Here is a 21,883-nt window from a genome sequence, read left to right on the forward strand (position 1 = left end):
ATGGGAACAAATCCACCGTCGCTGGACCAGACAGAACTGGCAAAAGTGCTCTTCACTGACGAGTCGCGGTTTTGTTTGACTAGGGGTGATGGTCGGATTCGCGTTTATCGTCAAAGGAATGAGCGTTACACCGAAGCCTGTACTCTGGAGCGGGATCGATTTGGAGGTGGAGGGTCCATCATGGTCTGGGGCAGTGTGTCACAGCATCATCGGACTGAGCTTGTTGTCATTGCAGGCAATCTCAATGCTGTGCGTTACAGTGAAGACATCCTCCTCCCTCATGTGGTACCCTTCCTGCAGGCTCATCCTGACATGACCCTCCAGCATGACAATGCCACCAGCCATACTGCTTGTTCTGTGTGTGATTTCCTGCAAGACAGGAATGTCAGTGTTCTGCCATGGCCAGCGAAGAGCCCGGATCTCAAGTCTATTGAGCACGTCTGGGACCTGTTGGATCGGAGGGTGAGGGCTAGGACCATTCCCCCCAGAAATGTCTGGTAACTTGCAGGTGCCTCGGTGGAAGAGTGGGGTAACATCTCACAGCAAGAACTGGCAAATCTGGTGCAGTCCATGAAAAGAAGAGCAACTGCAGTACTTAATGCAGCTGGTGGCCACACCAGATACTGACTGTTACTTTTGATTTTTACCCCCCCCCCCCCCCCCCCCATGTTAAGTTTGCTGAAAATAAACGCAGATGATAGTGAGAGGACGTTTCTTTTTTTGCTGCGTTTATATAGTGTACTTTAATGACAGTCATGCCACCAATGGAGCGCCCTTGCCAAGTTTGTGTTTACTGTCTAATGTATAGTTGACATGAGAGACCACAGTGACCAATATGGACAGAGGAACAATGTTGATGGTTATTCTGAAGGCCAAACCATGAGCCCACCCCCATGTTCTCTACTGACCTTGTGGTCCCTGTAACAGAAATGTGACCCTTATTTCACATAGAACGGCTTCTGTATGTTAGCTCCGTTGGGCAACAATCAGCTTGCCCTCCCCCCGTCTCACCATGGGCAGTGTGAGACCTCCCTCCTCTACCCAGGGGTGAGGACAAAGCAGAGCACAGCCAGTTGGGAGGAGAAGGAGGGGGGTTAGCTGGCATCATGCCACCCTCCCCTGCCTTGCCCGGCTGAGTGAGGAGGTGGGTGGGCAGGGAGGGAGGGGTGCTGTGGCTCAGATTGATGAGGCCAGGTCTGTGGTCTGGGTATTGAGTGTTGCAGAACATACTTCCTGCTGCCAGCGATCCACACCCGCCCCAGCCCTCCACATCTGCCCCAGCGCTCCACGCCCGCCCCAGCCCTCCACGCCTGCTCCACGCCCGCCCCAGCCCTCCACACCCGCCACAGCCCTCCACGCCCGCCCCAGCCATCCACACCTGCCCCAGCTCTCTACGCCCGCCTTTTTGGAACTCCTAATTGTCCTTATGAATATTTTAAAGGCGCGCAAGTATGGGGGTTGAGGACGGGGGTTTGGTTTCAAGGGCTCTGACAGCTAATGATCCACTCTGTGGGTGCAGGGAGAGGGAGACAGGGAGAGAGAGAGAGAGAGAGAGAGAGAGAGAGAGAGAGAGAGAGAGAGAGAGAGAGAGATGTTGATGAATTAGAGAGAGGGGGAGGGAGGTGGGAGCGGGGAAAAAGATGTTAAGTGAACTTCTTGTAGTAGTAATAGTTTGTTTTGTGAATGGTTGTTTATACCTTTTTATCTTTAATATAGCTGTCTAGAGCTAGTTGGATGTAATGGAACGTGTTCGTCTCATTTGTTCCCAATCTTTTAAAGATGTAGATAATGATGACATTGAGATGCCTTTATCCTCAATTTGGACTTCAATTCCCAGTTGACTAAATTGTCTGAAAATATCCAAGCCACTGATTGAAAATGTGTTCTCTTTGACTGTGGCAACTAATATCTTTGCCACGTCCGTTATTCAACAAAGTCTCTGAGCAGCTGCCTGTCTCTCGGAGGGAATGGTATTGCTCTCTGCTGTGCAATTTATTCTTACTCAATAATATAGCGGCTATATTTATCAAAGTTTCAATCTAGCCAGTCAACCACAATAATTTTCTGCTCTACTGTAAATTGAGCTGACCTGAGACAGAGGCTTTCTCCTCCCTGTCTGTCCTTTAGGGACACGCAGACCACAGCTCAGTCAGGATTACTCTACTTTTATATGTCTTACTCTGTTTGGTGTATCAGCTCGGAGCTAACCGTGGTCTCGCCATTGTCCTGTTTTTGAGAGGATTGGATCAGACTTTAGGATATATTGTTTTCCAAACAGCTGCAGTCCGGTCATAATAACCTAACAAAACACAGTCTGTCCTGTACAGCTGAGAAGGTGCACCTCCTGCTGTATTTCCTGTCAGACAATGGGCTGAAGGAGAGGAAGGACATGCATGGGGTCATATCCTGATATCAGTTAGATCACTGATGATGTGGAATGGTCATGAGATTAAACCAGATATGTCTGGGAATCAAAACCAATTTTCTTATCTAGCCCTCCCTACTCTCAGACCAGGAATATGACCATTACCAGTGTGTAGAGAGGAGAAGCTGTTAGGGCCCTCGGTAATGGCATACAGTACATACAGCCACTAGCTGGAGACTTCACGAGAACAACCAACATACCCTTTTCCCCCTCAAGTGAAATCTACATCACCAAAGGAAAAATGGGAACATACTCACAGTGAAAGACTTGTCTCTTAAGATGTTATATAAAAGCTCAAATATTTGTGAGCAGATGAAAGCCTTGCTATCAGCCGCCTCCCCATGCTGATTCTCAACAGTGTTCACACTCAAAGAGGCCCTTTGATAACCACATTAGATGGAACGGACCGGACACAATGGTGATGTCATGAGGATTAGCACGCTACCTTGCTTAGTGCGGCAACGTGCACAACAGCGAATTCACAACACTGCAGGGTGGGTGTGCAAGGTGGGGACACAGTTGAAATGAGGTGAGGAACACTACAGAAGCAAAAAATAGTTCAAATATACATTATTTATATAGACTATAATCAAATTATAATGGCTCTTAAAGCATTCTTTTGGTGTGTGTTCTATATAGCTACCACTGGAAGACACTGACAGTTCAGCCACAACCTGCCTTCTCCCCACATTTGAGAAGTTTGGCTTTTGTAACGACATCTACTGTCTACTTCCAAACTCCCTTTTATTCACATTCAGTACATGAATAAGTGAAATGTAAAAAGCTCGACACAAGCGGGGGGCATTGGAGTGTAATGGTGTTCCATCTAAGGCAGACTGCAGAAATTGCTTTGGCCCATTTCAGTGAAAGTGTTTCACAAGGAGCAGGTATGGTAGGTGGCTTACGCAACAGCTTTGGCTCCACTTTATCTTTAACTCATTAAATTATGTTTTCTTAAAAGTTCAATGTAAATGGGGCTATAATATAAACTATTCGGTTGTGATTAAATCATACACTCAAAAGACTCAACTTTTTTGTTTTGATTGGAACAGTCATGTTTATTTTCTGTGACATAAACATAGATCTAAATGGAACACTATATTTGGCTAATATGGCTTCGACAGCAGGCACCTTGCCTCGTCTCGAGCAAGATGGCACCGACAGAGAAGGTCGCCTCACTTCTAGTCTTTTGGAAACTTTGCAGTATTTTGTTTTTTTATGCATTATTTCTTACATCATATGTACACTACCATTCAAAAGTTTGGGGTCACTTAAAACATCCTTGTTTTTGAAAGTAAAGCAAATTTTTTGTCCATTAAAATAACATAAAATGTATCAGAAATACAGTGTATGTAACGGTTTTCTTCCGCTGAAGGAGAGGAGGACCAAAATGCAGCGTGGTTAGTGTTCAACATCTTTAATATAGACGATAAACAAGAACACTACAAAATAACAAATGTGAAAACCGAAACAGTCCTATCTGGGGCATAGACACAAAGACAGAAGACAATCACCCACAAAATACCCAAAGAACATGGCTGCCTAAATATGGTTCCCAATCAGAGACAACGACAAACAGCTGCCTCTAATTGAGAACCAATCTAGGCAACCATAGACATACAAAACTACCTAGAAAGGTGACAGCCCCATAAACATACAAAACCCCTAGACCAGACAAAACACATAAATCCCCCATGTCACACCCTGACCTAACCAAAATAATAAAGAAAACAAAGATAACTAAGGCCAGGGCGTGACAGTGTAGACCCTCTTAATGTTGTAAATTACTATTTTAGCTGGAAACAGCTGATTTTTTATGGAATATCTAAATAGGCGTACAGAGGCCAATTATAAGCAAACATCACTCCTGTGTTCAAATGGCACGTTGTGTTTGCTAATCCAAGTTTATCATTTTAAAAGGCTAATTGATAATTAGAAAACCTTTTTGCAATTATGTTAGCACAGCTGAAAACTGTTGTCCATATTAAAGAAGCAATACAACTGGCCTTCTTTAGACTAGTTGAGTTTCTGGAGCATCAGCATTTGTGGGTTCGATTACAGGCTCAAAATGACCAGAAACAAATAACTTCCTTCTGAAACTCATAAGTATATTCTTGTTCTGAGAAATGAAGGCTATTCCATGTGAGAAATTGCCAAGAAACTGAAGATCTCGTACAACGCTGGGTACTACTCCCTTCACAGAACAGCACAAACTGGCTCCAACCAGAATAGAAAGAGGAGTGGGAGGCCCCAGTGCACAACTGAGCAAGAGGACAAGTACATTAGAGTGTCTAGTTTGAGAAACAGATGCCTCACATGTCCTCCAATGGCAGCTTCATTAAATAGTACCCGCAAACAACAGTCTCAACGTCAACAGTGAAGAGGCGACTCTGGGATGCTGGCCTTCTAGGTAGAGTTCCTCTGTCCAGTGTCTGTGTTATTTTGCCCATCTTAATCTTTTATTTTTATTGGCCAGTCTGAGATATGGCTTTTTCTTTGCAACTCTGCCTAGAAGGCCAGCATCCCAGAGTTGCATTTTCACTTAAAACTAGACACTCTAATGTTCTTGTCCTCTTGCTCAGGCCATATACTCTCGACACGGATATAAGGACCTCTCCCATCCTCCTTTCGGCAAATCCGACCATGACTCCATCTTGCTTCTCCACGCCTACAAACAAAGACTCAAGAGGGACGTTCCGGTGGTCAAGTTCCGGTGGCCTGTCCTCGAGGGCCTTCACAGTGTTCTACAGGAGCACCAACAAGAGCATACTGTCGGGCTGCATCACAGCCTGGTACAGCAACTCCACCGGCGCAGACAGACGGGCGCTTCAGAGGGTGATACGTGCAGCTGTTGGGTGCACATTGCAGGACACCTACAATACCAGGTGTTGCAAGAAGGCCAAGAAGATCATCCAGGACCCCAGCCACTTAAGCCATGCCCTGTTCTCCCCGCTTCAATCACTCAGGCGCGGGCAGTATAGGAGCACCATGGCAAACCTCCCCCCCAGAAACAACAGTCACTTACCTTACCTGACATAGAGATAGAATTGATAGCTCCATTCTAACATCCTATGAAAACAATTATTTTCTATATAACGTACAATTGAGACACTGCTTCAATAGCTCATACTCGTTTGTAACATCTAACGTTTGTAAGTTTAATATAAATGAACAACAGGTGCTCTGGTGGAGATGAGTGATCATCAGTATGGGGGTTGGGCATACAGTACTATGAGTGAACAGACACATTTCAAGGCCTCTCTCACTTTCGGAACATCAGAAAAAGCCTGTTCTTTTAACATTACACTCACACACTCACTATGATGCCCCGCTGGTTTGACGTCAGACAACCAGATTTTAATTTTTGGTGTATAGAGCCAATTTTCTAGCAGTCCAGGATGGCTGTGAGAAAATATCTGCTGGCCTGGTTCCCACTGCTCTTTATGAGCCTCCATGAGCCTTGTGAACAGATTACACAAGTTCAATCATCACTACTCTCTGTCTGCAGCCCCATATACAGACAGACTCACCACACACCCTCCATTATAAATGTTGTTGTTGAAAAGCCCTATAAGTTCTAATGTATTCACACACCTCCAGCTTTGCTTTCTTAAAGGACTTTTGGTATTTGTTTCATTAGTCCACTATTGATACAGTCCCTAAATGTTTTTCATGTCAGCAATCACGTTTTCAAGATATTGAACTTTCAAAATACAGAAAATGTCAGAGTATGATATGACCTTTGAAAGTGAATTTCTGAACTATAGAAGGAATAGGAATAGAAAGGAAGAAATAGAACGAACACAACTTAAATTTTGTTTACCATAATTCAGCGTTGGTTGGTTTTGTTTTGTGTAAACGTTTGTATGTATTACTGAACCAATAGTATAGAGTAAAAACCTTGGGTTGAGTGATGTCTGATGGCCTTCAGGGTTCCATGTGGCCCCTTCTAAGGCCATGTTAGTGTGAGGCTGTGTGTGATTGGCCGGGCCGGGGAGCCAGGGCCTGACAGGTGTTTGGGAGAGAGACACCTGTTTGGCCATGTGCTGATTTAGTGATCCATTTACTGGGAGCTGCGGGCAGCGTCTGTGGGACACCCGAAACATGCCAAGTCATTTAAGGAGGAATTACTGCCGTGCTGTCCCAGACCTTCACTCCGTAACGTGCTCAGCTAGGAGTACCACGGAGAGGAAATCTGTCACTCTTCACTCTTTCTTAGGCATGAATACATTATATGCTGTCATAATGTTTAATTTCAATTCATCTTAGATCACAGAGGTCAATATTGACTTGTGAAATGAATTAACTAGATATGAGCACTGGGCTTTGGGCTTTGTGCTGTTTAGTCTCAGTGCAATATGTTCCATGGTTTGTTCTGAGTGTCCCTGGCACTGGATGTTTCCACTCTGGCCCCTCCCTGAGTGGCTAGCATGGCACGGGGCCAGGGGCAGAGGGTGCGGCTGGATGGAAGTGCTGCCTGCGGCCCTGCCCATCTCACATAGCCATGGCCGGCCAGCCCAACCCAGCTATTCCCATAATGAGCAGGTTTGGACTTTAATTTGCAGGTCCTGATCAGATCTGTGGCAGTCTGGCGGAGAAAGTGCATAGTTTCCCTGGTAAACATAGCCTTAACAGGAGCCTAACTGAAGAGCAGCCTCAGTAAACAGGAAATGAACCAGGAAGGCGTTTTCTTCGAATGAGAAGAATGCCCCGGCTCTGTACCACACCAAACACTAGTGGGTCTAAATGCACATTTACACATGTTGTGTATCTTTCATCTCTCTCTCTCCAGTAACATTATCAGACAGATATGACTGATATGATTTAGGTGCCTTTCAGAGTTCCCCTGCTTCAGATTTGAGCTCATACACTGTTTCATCAAGTGTTTAAGCTAGAGTAGAGTGTATAGTATGTATTTGTATTATTAAGGCAGCAGCTACTCTTACTGAGGTCCAAACACATTAAGGCACTTACATCACACATAAAACAAAAGGTAAAACAGTACATCGTATCACATTATTACACCACTACATATCTACAATATAACAATATTACGTGTGTGTAGAGTGTGTGTGCTAGTGTGTGTGTGATTATGCGTGTGTCTATACCTGTGTGTGTGCCACTTCACAGTCCCTGCTGTTCCATAAAGTGTATTTTAATATTTGTATTCTTCTGACTTCTTCTTACTGCTTAAATAATTGACCTGATGTGGAATAGAGTTCCATGTAGCCATGGCTCTATGTAGTATTGTGCACCCCCCATAGTCTGTTCTGGAGTTGTGGATTGTAAAGAGTCCTCTGGTGGCATGTCTTGTGGACTAGTAGTTTAAACAGACAGCTCGGTGCATTCAGCTTGTCAACACTTCTTACAAAAACAAGTCAATCTCTCCTCCACTTTGAGCCATGAGAGATTGACATGCATATTATTAATGTTAGCTCTCTGTGTACATTTAAGGGCCAGCCGTGCTGCCCTGTTCTGAGCCAATTGTAATTTTCCTAAGTCCCTCTTTGTGCCACCTGACCACACAACTGAACAGTGGTCCAGGTGGGACAAAACTAAGGCCTTTGTTGATAGTGTTGTTAAGAAGGCAGATCAGCGCTTTAATATGGACAGACTTCTCCCCATCTTAGCTACTGTTGTATGTTTTGACCATGACAGTTTACAATCCAGGGTTACTCCAAGCAGTTTAGTCACCTCAACTTGCTCAATTTCCACATTATTCATTACAGAATTTGGTTGAGGTTTAGGGTTTAGTGAATGGTTTGTCCCAAATACAATGCTTTTAGTTTTTAAAATATTTAGGTCTAACTTATTGTTTGCCACCCATTCTGAAACTAACTGCAGCTCTTTGTTAAGTGTTGCGGTCATTTCAATTTGCTGTAGTAGCTGACGTGTATAGTGTTGTGTCATCCGCATACATACAGTAGATACACTGGCTTTACTCAAACATTTTAAAAAGTAAGGGGCCTAGACAGCTGCCCTGGGGATTTTCTGATTCTACCAGGATTGTGTTGGAGATGCTTCCATTAAAGAACACCCTCTGTGTTATGTTGGACAGGTAACTCTTTATCCACAATATAGCAGGGGGTGTAAAGCCTAACACATACGTTTTTCCAGCAGCAGACTATGATCAATAATGTCAAAAGCCTCACTGAAAAGCCTCACTGAAGTCAACAAAACAGCCTCCACAATCGTTTGATCACCAATTTCTCTCAGCCAATCATCAGTCATTTGTGTAAGTGATGTGCTTGTTGAATGTCCTTTCCTATAAGTGCGCTGAAAGTCTGTTGTCAATTTGTTTACTGTAAAATAGCATTGTATCTGGTCAAACACAATTTTATCCAAAAGTTTACTAAGTGTTGGTAACAGGCTGATTGGTCGGCTATTTGAGCCAGTAAAGGGAGGTTTACTATTCTTGGGTAGTGGAATGACTTTTGCTTCCCTCTAGGTCTGGGTGACACACTTTCTATTAGGCTTAGATTGAAAATATGGCAAATAGGAGTGGCAATATCGTCCGCTATTATCCTCAGTAATTTTCCATCCAAGTTGTCAGACCCTGGTGTCTTGTCATTGTTAATAGACAACAATTATTTTCATCTCTTCCACACTCACTTTATGGAATTCAAATTTACAATGCTTGTCTTTCATAATTTGGTCAGTTATACTTTCATGTGAAGTGTCAGCGTTTGTTGATGGCATGTCATGCCTGAGTTTGCTAATCTTGAAAATTGAAAAAATCATTAAAGTAGTTGGCAATATCAGGGTTTTTTAAATTTATGAGCCATCTGATTCAATGAATGATGGAGCTGAGTTTGCTCTTTTCCCTAAAATGTCATTGAAGGTGTTCCAAAGCTCGCTGTTGATTTCACGTACATTATCAAGCTTTTCACACATATTATTCAGATACTGATAGTTAACACTTGGTGGTCTATAGCAGGTTCCCACAAGGCTTTAGGTGAGGCAGATGAACCTGAAGCCATATTACTTCAACAGTATTTAACATGAAATCCTCTCTAAGCTTTACAGTAATGTGGTTCTGAATATAGACCCGCATCACCGCCCCATTGGCATTTCTGTCTTTTCTGTAGATGTTATAACTATGTATTGCTACCACTGTATCATCAAATGTATTATATAAGTGAGTTTCAGATATAGTTAGAATATGAATGCCATCTGTTACTAGCAAGTTATTGATTTCATGAACTTTGTTTCTTAGCCTACATATTTTAATGTGGGCTATTTTTTAGCAATTTTATGGGATGCTTGATTGTTTTTATTGCTTTACTGGGAAGCTTATCAGATGTAGACATGCGTATGTTATTTATGTTTGATCAGGGTGAGCTTCACACAGTGGACTTCCTACTAGGGCACACACCGCCTCAGTGCTAACAGTATAACTCTGGTTCATAGGCACTTGATTACTGCATACAATAGCTGTAGTTTGATTCAGTACTGGTACATTTGTAAAAGTTAAAGTAAACTGTGCCTTGGTAGACACGCACATTGTATAGTAGGAAATCATTGAAAACCAGTAAAGTTTCATATTTCAATCCTAGGAAATCCGACAGTAGTGTGTCATACAGAGCTTGTCAGCATGTTGGGATCTGGGTCCTTCCACCAAATGGCGCCTTTTAAGAAGTGTAACTTGATCATAAAAAACTTTAGATTTCACAAAATGTTAACATTCTGTCATAAATAGCACATGTTCAACTTCATAGAAAAAAACATGTTTTCCCATCTCAAATTACTATAGTAAGTGTCTATTAAGTGCCAAATAAAGTAACAGGGTTGACCATATTAGGGTTGAAGATGTAATCTTAAATGCCTTTATTCATAAAAAGAATCACATTTATTGAATTCACCATGTGGTCTCTATTAAAGGGCACTTAATTTAATATAACAGGCTTTGAAAATGCAATATTCAGTATTGGTGCACAATACTTCAAATAAAAATCATTGCAAAAGGCACTCTTTTCGTGGAACGACCTAGTTACTGTAAGCAGGGCTGGGTAAGACATGTTGTTAGATAGAGATCAGCCCAAACACCACTGTACTGTCAGAGAGCTGTCAGCAGATGCCAGCTGCTGCTGCAACGCCCATGAACACCCACACACACACCAGCGTTACCTCCTGCACCTCCAGGATAATGGAGATGGAGGCAGAGACGAAGGGCTCATTAGTGCCTTTGAGTCCTACTCCTCTCCCTCACACTGTGACCCCTCCATCCAGAGGAGTCAGTGACTGCTGTAGACATCCGGCTCAGAGGCAGCCCAGAGACAGGGTAGGTCACCGCTCTGGGCCTGCAACAGCCTGATAGGGGAACCTGAACAGCACATATATAAATCAAACTTGATGTTCTCTGACTGGCTGGATATCACATGCTGATGATATCACACGTGCTGTCATGGGTTCTCGTTACCACCATCATTCACAGTTTTTTCAAAGCGGAGAGAACTGCTCCTTTGATAGAAAGTTATAACAAGCACAACACAGTTTCACTCTTTTTATTTAGTTAATTTGATAGTGTGCAGTCTTTTTAAGAGGTCAAATGAAGCTATATCACACCATACTGTGTGCTCTTTACTCTTACAATAATCACTCCATTTCATGCTCTAATAAGCGTATTTGACAACATACAGTATAGTAATCCATTTTATTTCCTACATTACTTAACATTGATAAAATCCCATGAGTGGCAGCCATGCTGAAATAAAGTCTGCAATGTTTTAAACTGCTGCTCTGTTGGATCCTCTTATACCGGGGTGTCTTCCAGCTGGGTGGCTTATGATAACTGAGAGATAATGAAATATGCATTGAAACACACACATGCAGCAAGAGAGCGGGAAGATAGAGAGAGAGAGAAGGGGGGTTGGGTAGAGGTTGAGAAGAGAAAGAGAGAGAGTGCAGGGAGAAGAGTGCAGAGAAATATTTAGTTTATTATGTGATGGTCTCTAAAGGATGAAAGGATAAGGATTGACATTTCAATTTGCCTATCATTGTTAACCATTGCATAGGAAGATAGTATTCATCCCGTTCCCTGCTCATACCAGCACACTGGCAAGGCAAAAAATAACAAATTCATTCAAATATTTTTTGATTATTTATAAATGTACATGTGAAGGCAGGTGTATTATAATTGATGTATTACAAGTCATTGAATATCTGTCATATGTATTCAATTAATTAGTGTCTTGACTTGAATGATGCCTTTTACTTATGTTAGTATTTTTGTTCATGTTTTGTTATGGGAACAGGTTTGTAGAGGTGTATTGTAACCTACCTAGCCAGAGAGTCATGTGGTAGTAGACTGAGTATCCTGCGATATGTATTGTATGTGTGAATTGTGCAATTTTATTTCAGAAATTAAGAAACAAAGGCCATAATGACCTGTGTGCCAGTCCTGATCCAGATGACTGTTTTGGGCACAGCCCCCTCATGGACGACCGTTTCGGCAAACTAAGCGAAGAGAGTGATTTAATGTACAAGCGCTGTGGTGTAAGTACTTTTTCCCTCTCCTGCCATTTTGTGTTGATTCCTGTTTTTATGTTGATGTTCACTACAGGCGCTAAACAAGAAAGAACACAGAGGCTGTGATAGCCCGGACCCTGATGCCTCATATGTCCTCACCCCTCACACAGAAGAAAAGTATAAAAAAATTAATGAGGAGTTTGATAATATGATGAGAAATCATAAAATCGTAAGTAAATGCAATGATTTTGCTGCTTGGCTTTGTGGCACAAAGGATTTTGACCTCCTTTTGGTTTGACTTTTTCTTCTTTTTTAAATTATCCCACCCTGCAACCTCTGTCAACTACTATAAGCAAACATGGACTATTCAAGCATAACCTTTTTTCTGTTCATTGGAAGTGTATTTGTTTATTTTGTTGATTTGTTCTGCAACTTATATTTTGGTACACCCTGATAAGATCACATTGTTATGACAGGTTGAACCTTTTTAAAGCTCTATTGGGAAGATCATATTGAAAACTATGAGAAAAGGAAAGTGCATTTTTGTTATTGTGGAGGAGAAGCTTCTTTATTATAAAAGACACATTCCCCCCTGAAAAAAAGAGGAAGATTCCTCCACTGGCTTAAATATTGACTGGTTCTGTAGCTTTGGTGATTTATGTCTTTTTTCCCAAAACCCAATTTTCACCCCCAAGCAGATCGAGAAATTGAATCTCTTTCAGTGCCTGGATCATTTGGCGAAGGGGGGGATAATTTTGTATTCGTTTTTTTTAATCTTCCCTCCCCTTTGCTCATTGTATGATCTCTCCTGGTTTCTCATCTTGGTGGGTCCTCCATTCACTTGGGCAATTCAATAAGTATTCGCCAAATCACAACATCAGTGGACTATCACTGTTTATCTTCCACTCTTTCATCAAGCTACTATCAGACTGGAGGTGACCAAAGTACCCTGGAATTACACAGAGCTTTACCTTAAGACAATAGTGATCTTATTGTGGGTGGCAATCATAGAATCCTGCATAAAGTATAGTGCTTCAACTGTTGTTTTCTCTCTAATTCTGACATGGAGAGCACCATTGTTTGCAATTAACACACTAATAATATCACTAACTGACTGCCTCACTGGACTATGCTGTGAATGGAGTGGTCTCACTGTCACCAGTTACTCTCACAAACTATTTGGATTGTCAGCACTGCACTGCACTGACATGGAGTTTTGATCCAAAATGCAAGTCGGACGTTTACATACACCTTAGCCAAATATATTTAAACTCAGTTTTTCACAATTCCTGACATGAAATCCTAGTAAAAATTCCCTGTCTTGGGTCAGTTAGAATCACCACTTTATTTTAAGAATGTGAAATGTCAGAATAATAGTAGAGAGAATGATTTATTTCAGCTTTTATTTCTTTCATCACATTCCCAGTGGGTCAGAAGTTTCCTTACACTTAATTATTATTTGGTAGCATTGCCTTTAAATTGTTTAACTTGGGTCAAACATTTCGGGTAGCCTTCCACAAGCTTCCCACAATAAGTTGGGTGAATTCCTCCTGACAGAGCTGGTGTAACTGAGTCAGGTTTGTAGGCCTGACCAAGCTTTAACTTCCTGAATGATGCCTTGAGATGTTTCTTCAATATATCCACATCATTTTTCTTCCTCATATTGCCATCTATTTTGTGAAGTGCACCAGTCCCTCCTGCAGCAAAGCACCCCCACAACATGATGCTGCCACCCCTTGCTTCACGCTTGGGATGATGTTCTTCGGCTTGCAAGCATCCCCCTATTTCCTCCAAACATAACAATGGTCTTTATGGCATCTTCACAAGGTCCTTTGCTGTTGTTCTGGGATTGATTTGCACTTTTCTCACCAAAGTACGCTCATCTCTAGGAGACAGAATGCTTCTCCTTCCTGAGCAGTATGATGGCTGCGTGGTCCCATGGTGTTTATACTTGCGTACTATTGCTTGTACAAATGAACGTGTTACCTTCAGGCGTTTGGAAATTGCTCCCAAGGATGAACCAGACTTGTGGAGGTCAAAAATTATTTGGCTGATTTCTTTTGATTTTCCCATGATGTCAAGCAAAGAGGCACTGAGTTTAAAGGTAGGCCTTGAAATAAATCCACAGATACACCTCCAATTGACTCAAATGATGTCAATTACCCTATCAGAAGCTTCTAAAGCCATTTCTGGAATTCTCCAAGGCACAGTCAATTTAGTGTATGTAAACTTCTGACCTACTGACCTATAAGTTACATAATCTGTCTGTAAACAATTGTTGGAAAAATTACCTGTGTCATGCACAAAGTAGACGTCCTAACCGACTTGTGAAAACTATAGTTTGTTAACAAGAAATTTGTGGAGTGGTTGAAAAACGAGTTTTAATGACTCCAACCTAAGTGTATGTAAACTTCCGACTTCAACTGTATATTTTGGGAAATAACACAATTAGACTATCCGGATAAATAGAAGAAACGTTGATGATCTGCAGTGCTGACTATTACAATGCAAGTCTGAACACCTGGTACAAGACACTTGCTATTGTGCATGTTTTGATCTGTAATGTTTTTTTAAATAGCAAAGTTATTGTTTTGTGCATTTACAGAAATATAGTGGTCATCTGTTCATTTTATACATTAGTATTTATATATTATACAGGCTTATGTCAGCATCCAATAAACCTAGATTTGGAACATTGCCATCAGTTAATAGGACTGCTCTGTTAATCATACCAATGTGATTGATGTGGCGCCATCTCTGCCATTTCCTTCCCAGTGTGACCATCAGCCCAGCGCCAGGTCTTTGATTCTCTTCATGTCTCTGTGTTTCCCTCCTGTAGCCCACAGCGCTGCCCCAGCAGAACTTCCCCATGCATGTGGCAGTGCCAGTCTCCAACCAGAATACCATGTCCTACAACCCAGGAGGATCCATGAGCAGCCAGGCCCTGACGCAGGCCGCAGCCTCTCTGAGTGACAGCGGGATGCTCTCCCCCCCTCAGGCCTCCTTACACAGGAGCGGGGGTCAGCAGAGGCCCTCCACTCAAGGCAATGCGGGTCAGTTCCACTACACCTCACTGTTGTTTTCACTACACCTGACAATAGTACGTACATGGTGGTAACTATGTATGTACTTCTCCTATGAAGTAGTGATGCACGACATACGCCTAGTTTCCTGAAACGAGTCACATATGAACACGTTTATTTTAGGTTATATAAAGAACATGATTTAATGAAAAGCAGAAAACAGACACAACATTGTTTCACATTCTTTAATAAACAGAAACAGGCAATTGGCTACACAGCTGGCTTCACAGTTTCCCCACCAAATAGGCCTACAAGGAAACTCGACATATCTTGATGATGTTGAGTACGTGATGGTCTGTGGGTTACTTATTACCTTCCACAAAAAGTTTTGCTTGACAAAAAGATGAGTAAGAATTCTACATTCCATGTATTCTGGAGCATGAGTCCAGCTTCTTTGGAAGGATTGAGTGCTGTATCCAGGCTGATCCCTGGCTCCCAGCTGAAGGATGCAGATGGTTAATCATATAATTTCATGCATCTTATTAGCTGGCATGCTGGGAAGGACAGACCTGGCGTGGGCCCCAGCCCAGCCGGAAAAGTATGTCCTCAGGAGGTACTGATTAGTTCACTCTTGCTCTGCCCGACAGGCCCTCAGCTCAACCGGCTGCATACATTTGCCTACGACATGGTCAACGGCCTCTCTTGTCAGTTTCAATTGGTCATTCCATGCTCTTTGGCACACTTCATTGCATGCGAGGGGACTGTATTTGTTGTCTGTATGTGAGGGGAGCATTAAAGCTGTAATATGTAACTTTTTGGCTGACCTAAGCAAATTCCCATAGAAATGTGAGTTATAGATATGTCATTCTCATTGAAAGCAAGTCTAAGAAGTGGTATATCATTTCTATATGCGCTATTTCTATTCTTCCAATCATAAGTTTAATTTTTGTGTCTTTTACTTTCGTTTTTGTACACCATCTTCATTTAGCTGAAAATACAATATTTTTAGTGGTTTAAAAAATTGTTAGATGGTAAAATGATTCTCTACACTATAGAGTGCTTGTTTTGCCACAAACTGAAATTAGTCAAACTATTAGAATTTTAGCAACCAGGAAATAGTGGAGCGATTTCGACCGGCTCAAATCAGTCTTATGTAGCAATATCTGAAATTGTGTGTTTTATATTGGATAAAAGTAGAGACTCAAAATGGTAAATCATACACTACAGTCGTGGCCAGATGTTTTGAGAATGACACAAATATTAATTTTCACAAAGTCTGCTGCCTCAATTTGTATGGTGACAATTTGCATATACTTCAGAATATTATGAAGAGTAATCAGATGAATTGTAATTAATGTCACGCCCTGGTCTTAGTATTTTGTGTTTTCTTTATTATTTTGGTCAGGCCAGGGTGTGACATGGGTTTATTTATGTGGTGTGTTTTGTCTTGGGGTTTTCGTAGGTATTGGGATTGTGGCTTAGTGGGGTGTTCTAGCATAGTCTATGGTTGTCTGGAGTGGTTCTCAATCAGAGGCAGGTGTTTATCGTTGTCTCTGATTGGGAACCATATTTAGGCAGCCATATTCTTTGAGTGTTTGGTGGGTGATTGTTCCTGTCTTTGTGTTTGTTGTCACCAGATAGGCTGTTTAGGTTTTCTCACGTTTGTTGTTTTGTATTATGTTCATGTTTGAGTTTTTCCTTTATTAAAGAACATGAACACCAACTACGCCGTATTTTGGTCCGATCCTTGCTACACCTCCTCGTCAGAGGAGGAGATAGAAGAAAACCGTATCAATTAATTGCAAAGTCCCTCTTTGCCATGCAAATTAACTGAATCCATTAAAAACATTTCCACTGCATTTCAGCCAAGCCACAAAAGGACCAGCTGACATCATGTCAGTGATTCTCTCGTTAACACAGGTGTGTTGACGAGGACAAGACTGGAGATCACTCTGTCATGCTGATTGAGTTCGAATAACAGACTGGAAGCTTCAAAAGGAGAGTGGTGCTTGGAATCATTGTTCTTCCTCTGTCAACCATGGTTACCTGCAAGGAAACATGTGTCGTCATCATTGCTTTGCACAAAAAGGGCTTCACAGGCAAGGATATTGCTGCCAGTAAGATTGCGCCTAAATCAACCATTTATCGGATCATCAAGAACTTCAAGGAGAGCGGTTCAATTGTTGTGAACAAGGCTTCAGGGCGCCCAAGAAAGTCCAGCAAGCGCTAGGACGTCTCCTAATGTTGATTCAGCTGTGGGATCGGGGCACCACCAGTACAGAGCATCCTCAGGAATGGCAGCAGGCAGGTGTGAGTGCATCTGCACGAGCAGTGAGGCGAAGACTTTTGGAGGATGGCCTGGTGTCAAGAAGGGCAGCAAAGAATCCACTTCTCTCCAGGAAAAACATCAGGGACAGACTGATATTCTGCAAAGGTTACAGGGATTGAACTGCTCAGAACTGGGGTAAAGTCATTTTCTCTGATGAATCCCCTTGCCAATTGTTTGGGGCTTCCGGAAAAAAGCTTGTCCGGAGAAGACAAGGTGAGCGCTACCATCAGTCCTGTGTCATGCCAACAATAAAGCATCCTGAGAACTTTCATGTGTGGGGTTGCTTCTCAGCCAAGGGAGTGGGCTCACTCACAATTGTGCCTAAGAACACAGCCATGAATAAAGAATGGTACTAACACGTCCTCCGAGAGCAGCATCTCCCAACCATCCAGGAACAGTTTGGTGACGAACAGTGCCTTTTCCAGCATGATGGAGCACATTACCAAAAGGCAAAAGTGATAACTAAGTGGCTCGGGGAACAAAACATCCCCAGACCTTAATCCCATTGAGAACTTGTGACCAATCCTCAAGAGGCGGGTGGACAAACAAACACCCACAAATTCTGACAAACTCCAAGCATTGATTATGCAAGAATGGGTTGCCATCAGTCAGGATGTGGCCCTGAAGTTAATTGACAGCATGCCCGGGTGGATTGCAGAGGTCTTGAAAAAGAAGTACTGCAAATATTGACTCTTTGCATCAACTTCATGTAATTGTCAATAAAAGCCTTTGACACTTATGAAATGCTTGTAATTATACTTCAGTATTCCATAGTAACATCTGACAAAAATTTCTAAAGACACTGAAGCAGCAAACTTTGTGGAAATTAATATTTGTGTCATTCTCAAAAATGTTGGCCACCACTGTACAGTTGAGGAACAATGGGAAAGTCATTCTGCTTTGAAAGTTGATAAACTTGTAAACTCACTTTTGAGAAAATGTCCTTTGAATGTTTTGTTACTATTTAACCATGGCAATGTGACTGGGAATATGGCAAAGGCAAAGTGGAGTTGTAATTCAACGGCTCAAACACGTATGTGGCAGGGTCTACAGACAATCATGGACTACAAAAGGAAAACCAGCCACATCGTGGACACCAACGTTTTGGATCCAGACAGGTTAAACACATTATTTCCCTGCTTTGAGGATAACAAAGTGCCACCGACGCAGCCAGCTACCAAGGACTGTGGGCTCTCCTTCTCTGTGGCTGGCCCAGACGGCATCCCTAGCCGCGTCCCCAGAGCAAGTGCAGACCAGCTGACTGGTGTGTTTACAGACATATTCCCTATCCCAGTCTGCTGTCCCCACTTCCAGATGGCCACCATTGTATCTGTACCCAAGAATGCAAAAGAAACCTAACTAAATTACTATCTTCCCATAGCACTCACTTCTGTCATCATGAAGTGCTTTGAGAGGCTAGTCAAGGATCATGTCACCTCCACCTTACCGGTCAACTTAGACCCACTTCAATTTGCTTACCGCCCCAATAGGTCCACAGACGATGCCGTCGCCATCATACTACACACTGGCCTATGCCATCTGCACAAGAGGAAAACCTATGTAAGAATGCTGTTCATTGACTATAACTCAGTATTCAACAACATAGTACCCTCCAAGATCATCATTAACCTCGCGGCCCTGGGTCTGAACCCCATCCTGTGCATTTGGGTCCTGGACTTCCTAACAGGCCGCTTCCAGGTGGTAATGGTAGGAAACATCATCTCCACTTTGCTGATCCTCAACACTGGGGCCCCACAAGGGTGAGTGCTCAGCCCCCTCCTGTACTCCCTGTTCATCCATGACTGCATGACAATGCACGACACAACAGTATTAGGCTTGATTACCAACAATAACGAGACAACCTACAGGGAGGAGGTGAGGGCTCTGGGAGTGTGGTGTCAGGAAAATAACTGCTCACTCAACATCAACAAAACAAAGGGGATGATCGTGGACTTCAGGAAACAGCAAAGGGAGCACCCCCCTATCGACGGGACAGCAGTGAAGAAGGTGGAAAGTTAAGTTCCTCGGCGTACATATCACTGACAAACTGAAATGGTCCACCCAGACAGTGTGGTGATGAAGGCGCAACAGCGCCTCTTCAACCTCAGGAAGCTGGAGAAATTTGGCGTGTCACCTAAAACCCTCACAAACTTTTACATATGTACAGTTGAGAGCATCCTGTCGGGCTGTATCATCACCTGGCATGGCTACTGCACCGCCCACAACCGCAGGGCTCTCCAGAGGGTGGTGCGGTCTGCACAACGCTTCACGGGGGGCAAACTACTTGCCCTCCAGGACACCTACAGCAGCCGATGTCATAGGAAGACCAAAAAGATAATCAAAGCCAACCACCCAAGCCACTGCCTATTCACCTCGCTGTCATCCAGAAGGCGAGGTCAGTGCAGATGCATCACATTTGGGATCGATAGACTGAAAAACAGCTTCTATCTCAAGGCCATCAGACTGTTAAATAGCCATCACTAGCACAGAGAGGCTGCTACCTACATACACAGACTTGAAATCATTGACCACTTTAATAAATGGAACAATAGTCACTTACATTTTTTTTTTTTGAATTTATATAACCAGGTAGGCTAGTTGAGAACAAGTTCTCATTTACAACTTCCACCTGGCTAAGATAAAGCAAAGCAGTTCGACACATACAACAAAACAGAGTTACACATGGAATAAACAAACATACAGTCAATATTACAGTAGAAAAAAGTCTATATACAGTGTATGCAAATGAGGTAGGATAAGGGAGCTAAGGCAATATACAGGCCATGGTGGCGAAGTAATTACAATATAGCAATTAAACACTGGAATGGTAGATGTGCAGAAGATGAATGTGCATAGAGATACTGTGGTGCAAAGGAGCAAAATAAATAAATACCTACAGTATGGGGATGAGGTAGTTGGATGGGCTATTTACAGATGGGCTATGTACAGGTGCAGTGATCTGTGAGCTGCTCTGACAGCTAGTGAGGGAGATAGGAGTCTCCAGCTTCAGTGATTTTTGCAGATCATGCCAGTCATTGGCAGCAGAGAACTGGAAGTTAAGGCGGCCAAAGGAAGAATTGGCTTTGGGGGTGACCAGTAAGATATACCTGCTGCAGCGCGTGCTACGGGTGGGTGCTGCTATGGTGGCCAGTGAGCTGAGATAAGGCGGGCTTTACCTTGCAGAGACATGTAGATGACCTGGAGCCAGTGGGTTTGGCGATGAGTATGAAGCGAGGGCCAGCCAACGAGAGCGTACAGGTTCCAGTGGTGGGTAGTATATGGGGCTTTGGTGACAAAATAGATGGCACTGTGATAGACTGCATCCAATTTGTTGAATAGAGTGTTGGAGGCTATTTTGTAAATTACATCGCCGAAGTCGAGGATCGGTAGGATGGTCAGTTTTACGAGGGTATGTTTGGCAGCATGAGTGAAGGATGCTTTGTTGCGAAATAGGAAGCCGATTCTAGATTTCGAGATGCTTAATGTGAGTCTGGAAGGAGAGTTTACAGTCTAACCAGACACCTAGGTATTTGTAGTTGTCCACATATTGTAAGTCAGAACCGTCCAGAGTAGTGATGCTGGACGGGCGGGCAGGTGCGGGCAGCGATCGGTTGAAGAGCATGCATTTAGTTTTACTTGCATTTAAAACCAGTTATGCATTCGGGGGCGCTATTAAAATTTTGGGATGAAAAACATTCCCGTTTTAAACATGATATTTTGTCATGAAAAGATGCTCGACTATGCATATAATTGACAGCTTTGGAAAGAAAACACTCTGACGTTTCCAAAACTGCAAAGATATTGTCTGTGAGTGCCACAGAACTGATGTTACAGGCGAAACCCAGATAAAAATCCAACCAGGAAGTGCCGCATTTTTTTAAACTGCCTCATGCCAATGACTCCTTATATGGCTGTGAATGAGCTACGAATGAGCTTACGTTTTCCACGTATTTCCCAAGGTGTCTACAGCATTGTGACGTCTTTTTACGCATTTCCATTGAAGAATAGCCAGCCGTAAGGGACCATATATAGCAATGGTCACATGGTGTCTCCCACAGAAAATCTTGCGTAAAATACTGAGGTAGCCATTTTTCCAATCGCTTCTTATGAGAAACCAATTGCCTCAACGGATATATTATCGAATATATATGTTAAAAACACCTTGAGGATGGATCCTAAACAACGTTTGCCGTGTTTCTGTCGATATTATGGAGTTAATTTTGAAAAAAGTTTTGCGTTGTAATGGTAGCATTTTCCGGTCGATTTCTCAGCCAAGCATGATGAACAAACGGGAGCTATTTCGCCTACAAAAATAATATTTTTGGAAAAAAGGAACATTTGCTATCTAACTGGGAGTCTCCTGAGTGAACGCATCCGAAGTTCTTCAAAGGTAAATAATTTAATTTGGTTGCTTTTCTTATTTTCGCGAAAATGTTGCCTGCTGCCAGCAGAGCCTAGCATAGCATTATGTCATGATAAACTTACACAAATGCTTGTCTAGCGTTGGCTGTAACGCATATTTTGAAAATCTGAGATGACAGTGTTGTTAACAAAAGGCTAAGCTTGTGTATGAATATATTTATTTCATTTCATTTGCGATTTTCATGAATAGGAAAAGTTACTAGGGGTATTTATGTC

The 21,883-nt window shown here is 42.6% G+C and overlaps 1 protein-coding gene across 6 annotated transcripts in view; it reads left to right on the forward strand.

Moving 5' to 3' along the window:
- LOC139401554 (myocyte-specific enhancer factor 2A-like) overlaps nt 1-21,883 on the forward strand; it is a 121,547-nt gene that overhangs the window by 70,116 nt on the left and 29,548 nt on the right. For 4 of the 6 annotated variants that reach the window (XM_071145725.1, XM_071145766.1, XM_071145834.1 and 1 more), the window contains exons 5-6: nt 11,988-12,122; nt 14,733-14,946. In XM_071145725.1, the coding sequence (XP_071001826.1) occupies nt 11,988-12,122; nt 14,733-14,946 (349 nt within the window). Of the gene's footprint in view, nt 1-11,785; nt 11,921-11,987; nt 12,123-14,732; nt 14,947-21,883 lie in introns of all 6 variants that reach the window. The other 2 variants (XM_071145739.1, XM_071145984.1) reach the window with 1 other exon arrangement.

This window comes from Oncorhynchus clarkii, chromosome 1, assembly GCF_045791955.1.
Source record: "Oncorhynchus clarkii lewisi isolate Uvic-CL-2024 chromosome 1, UVic_Ocla_1.0, whole genome shotgun sequence".
Lineage (NCBI taxonomy): Eukaryota > Metazoa > Chordata > Actinopteri > Salmoniformes > Salmonidae > Oncorhynchus > Oncorhynchus clarkii.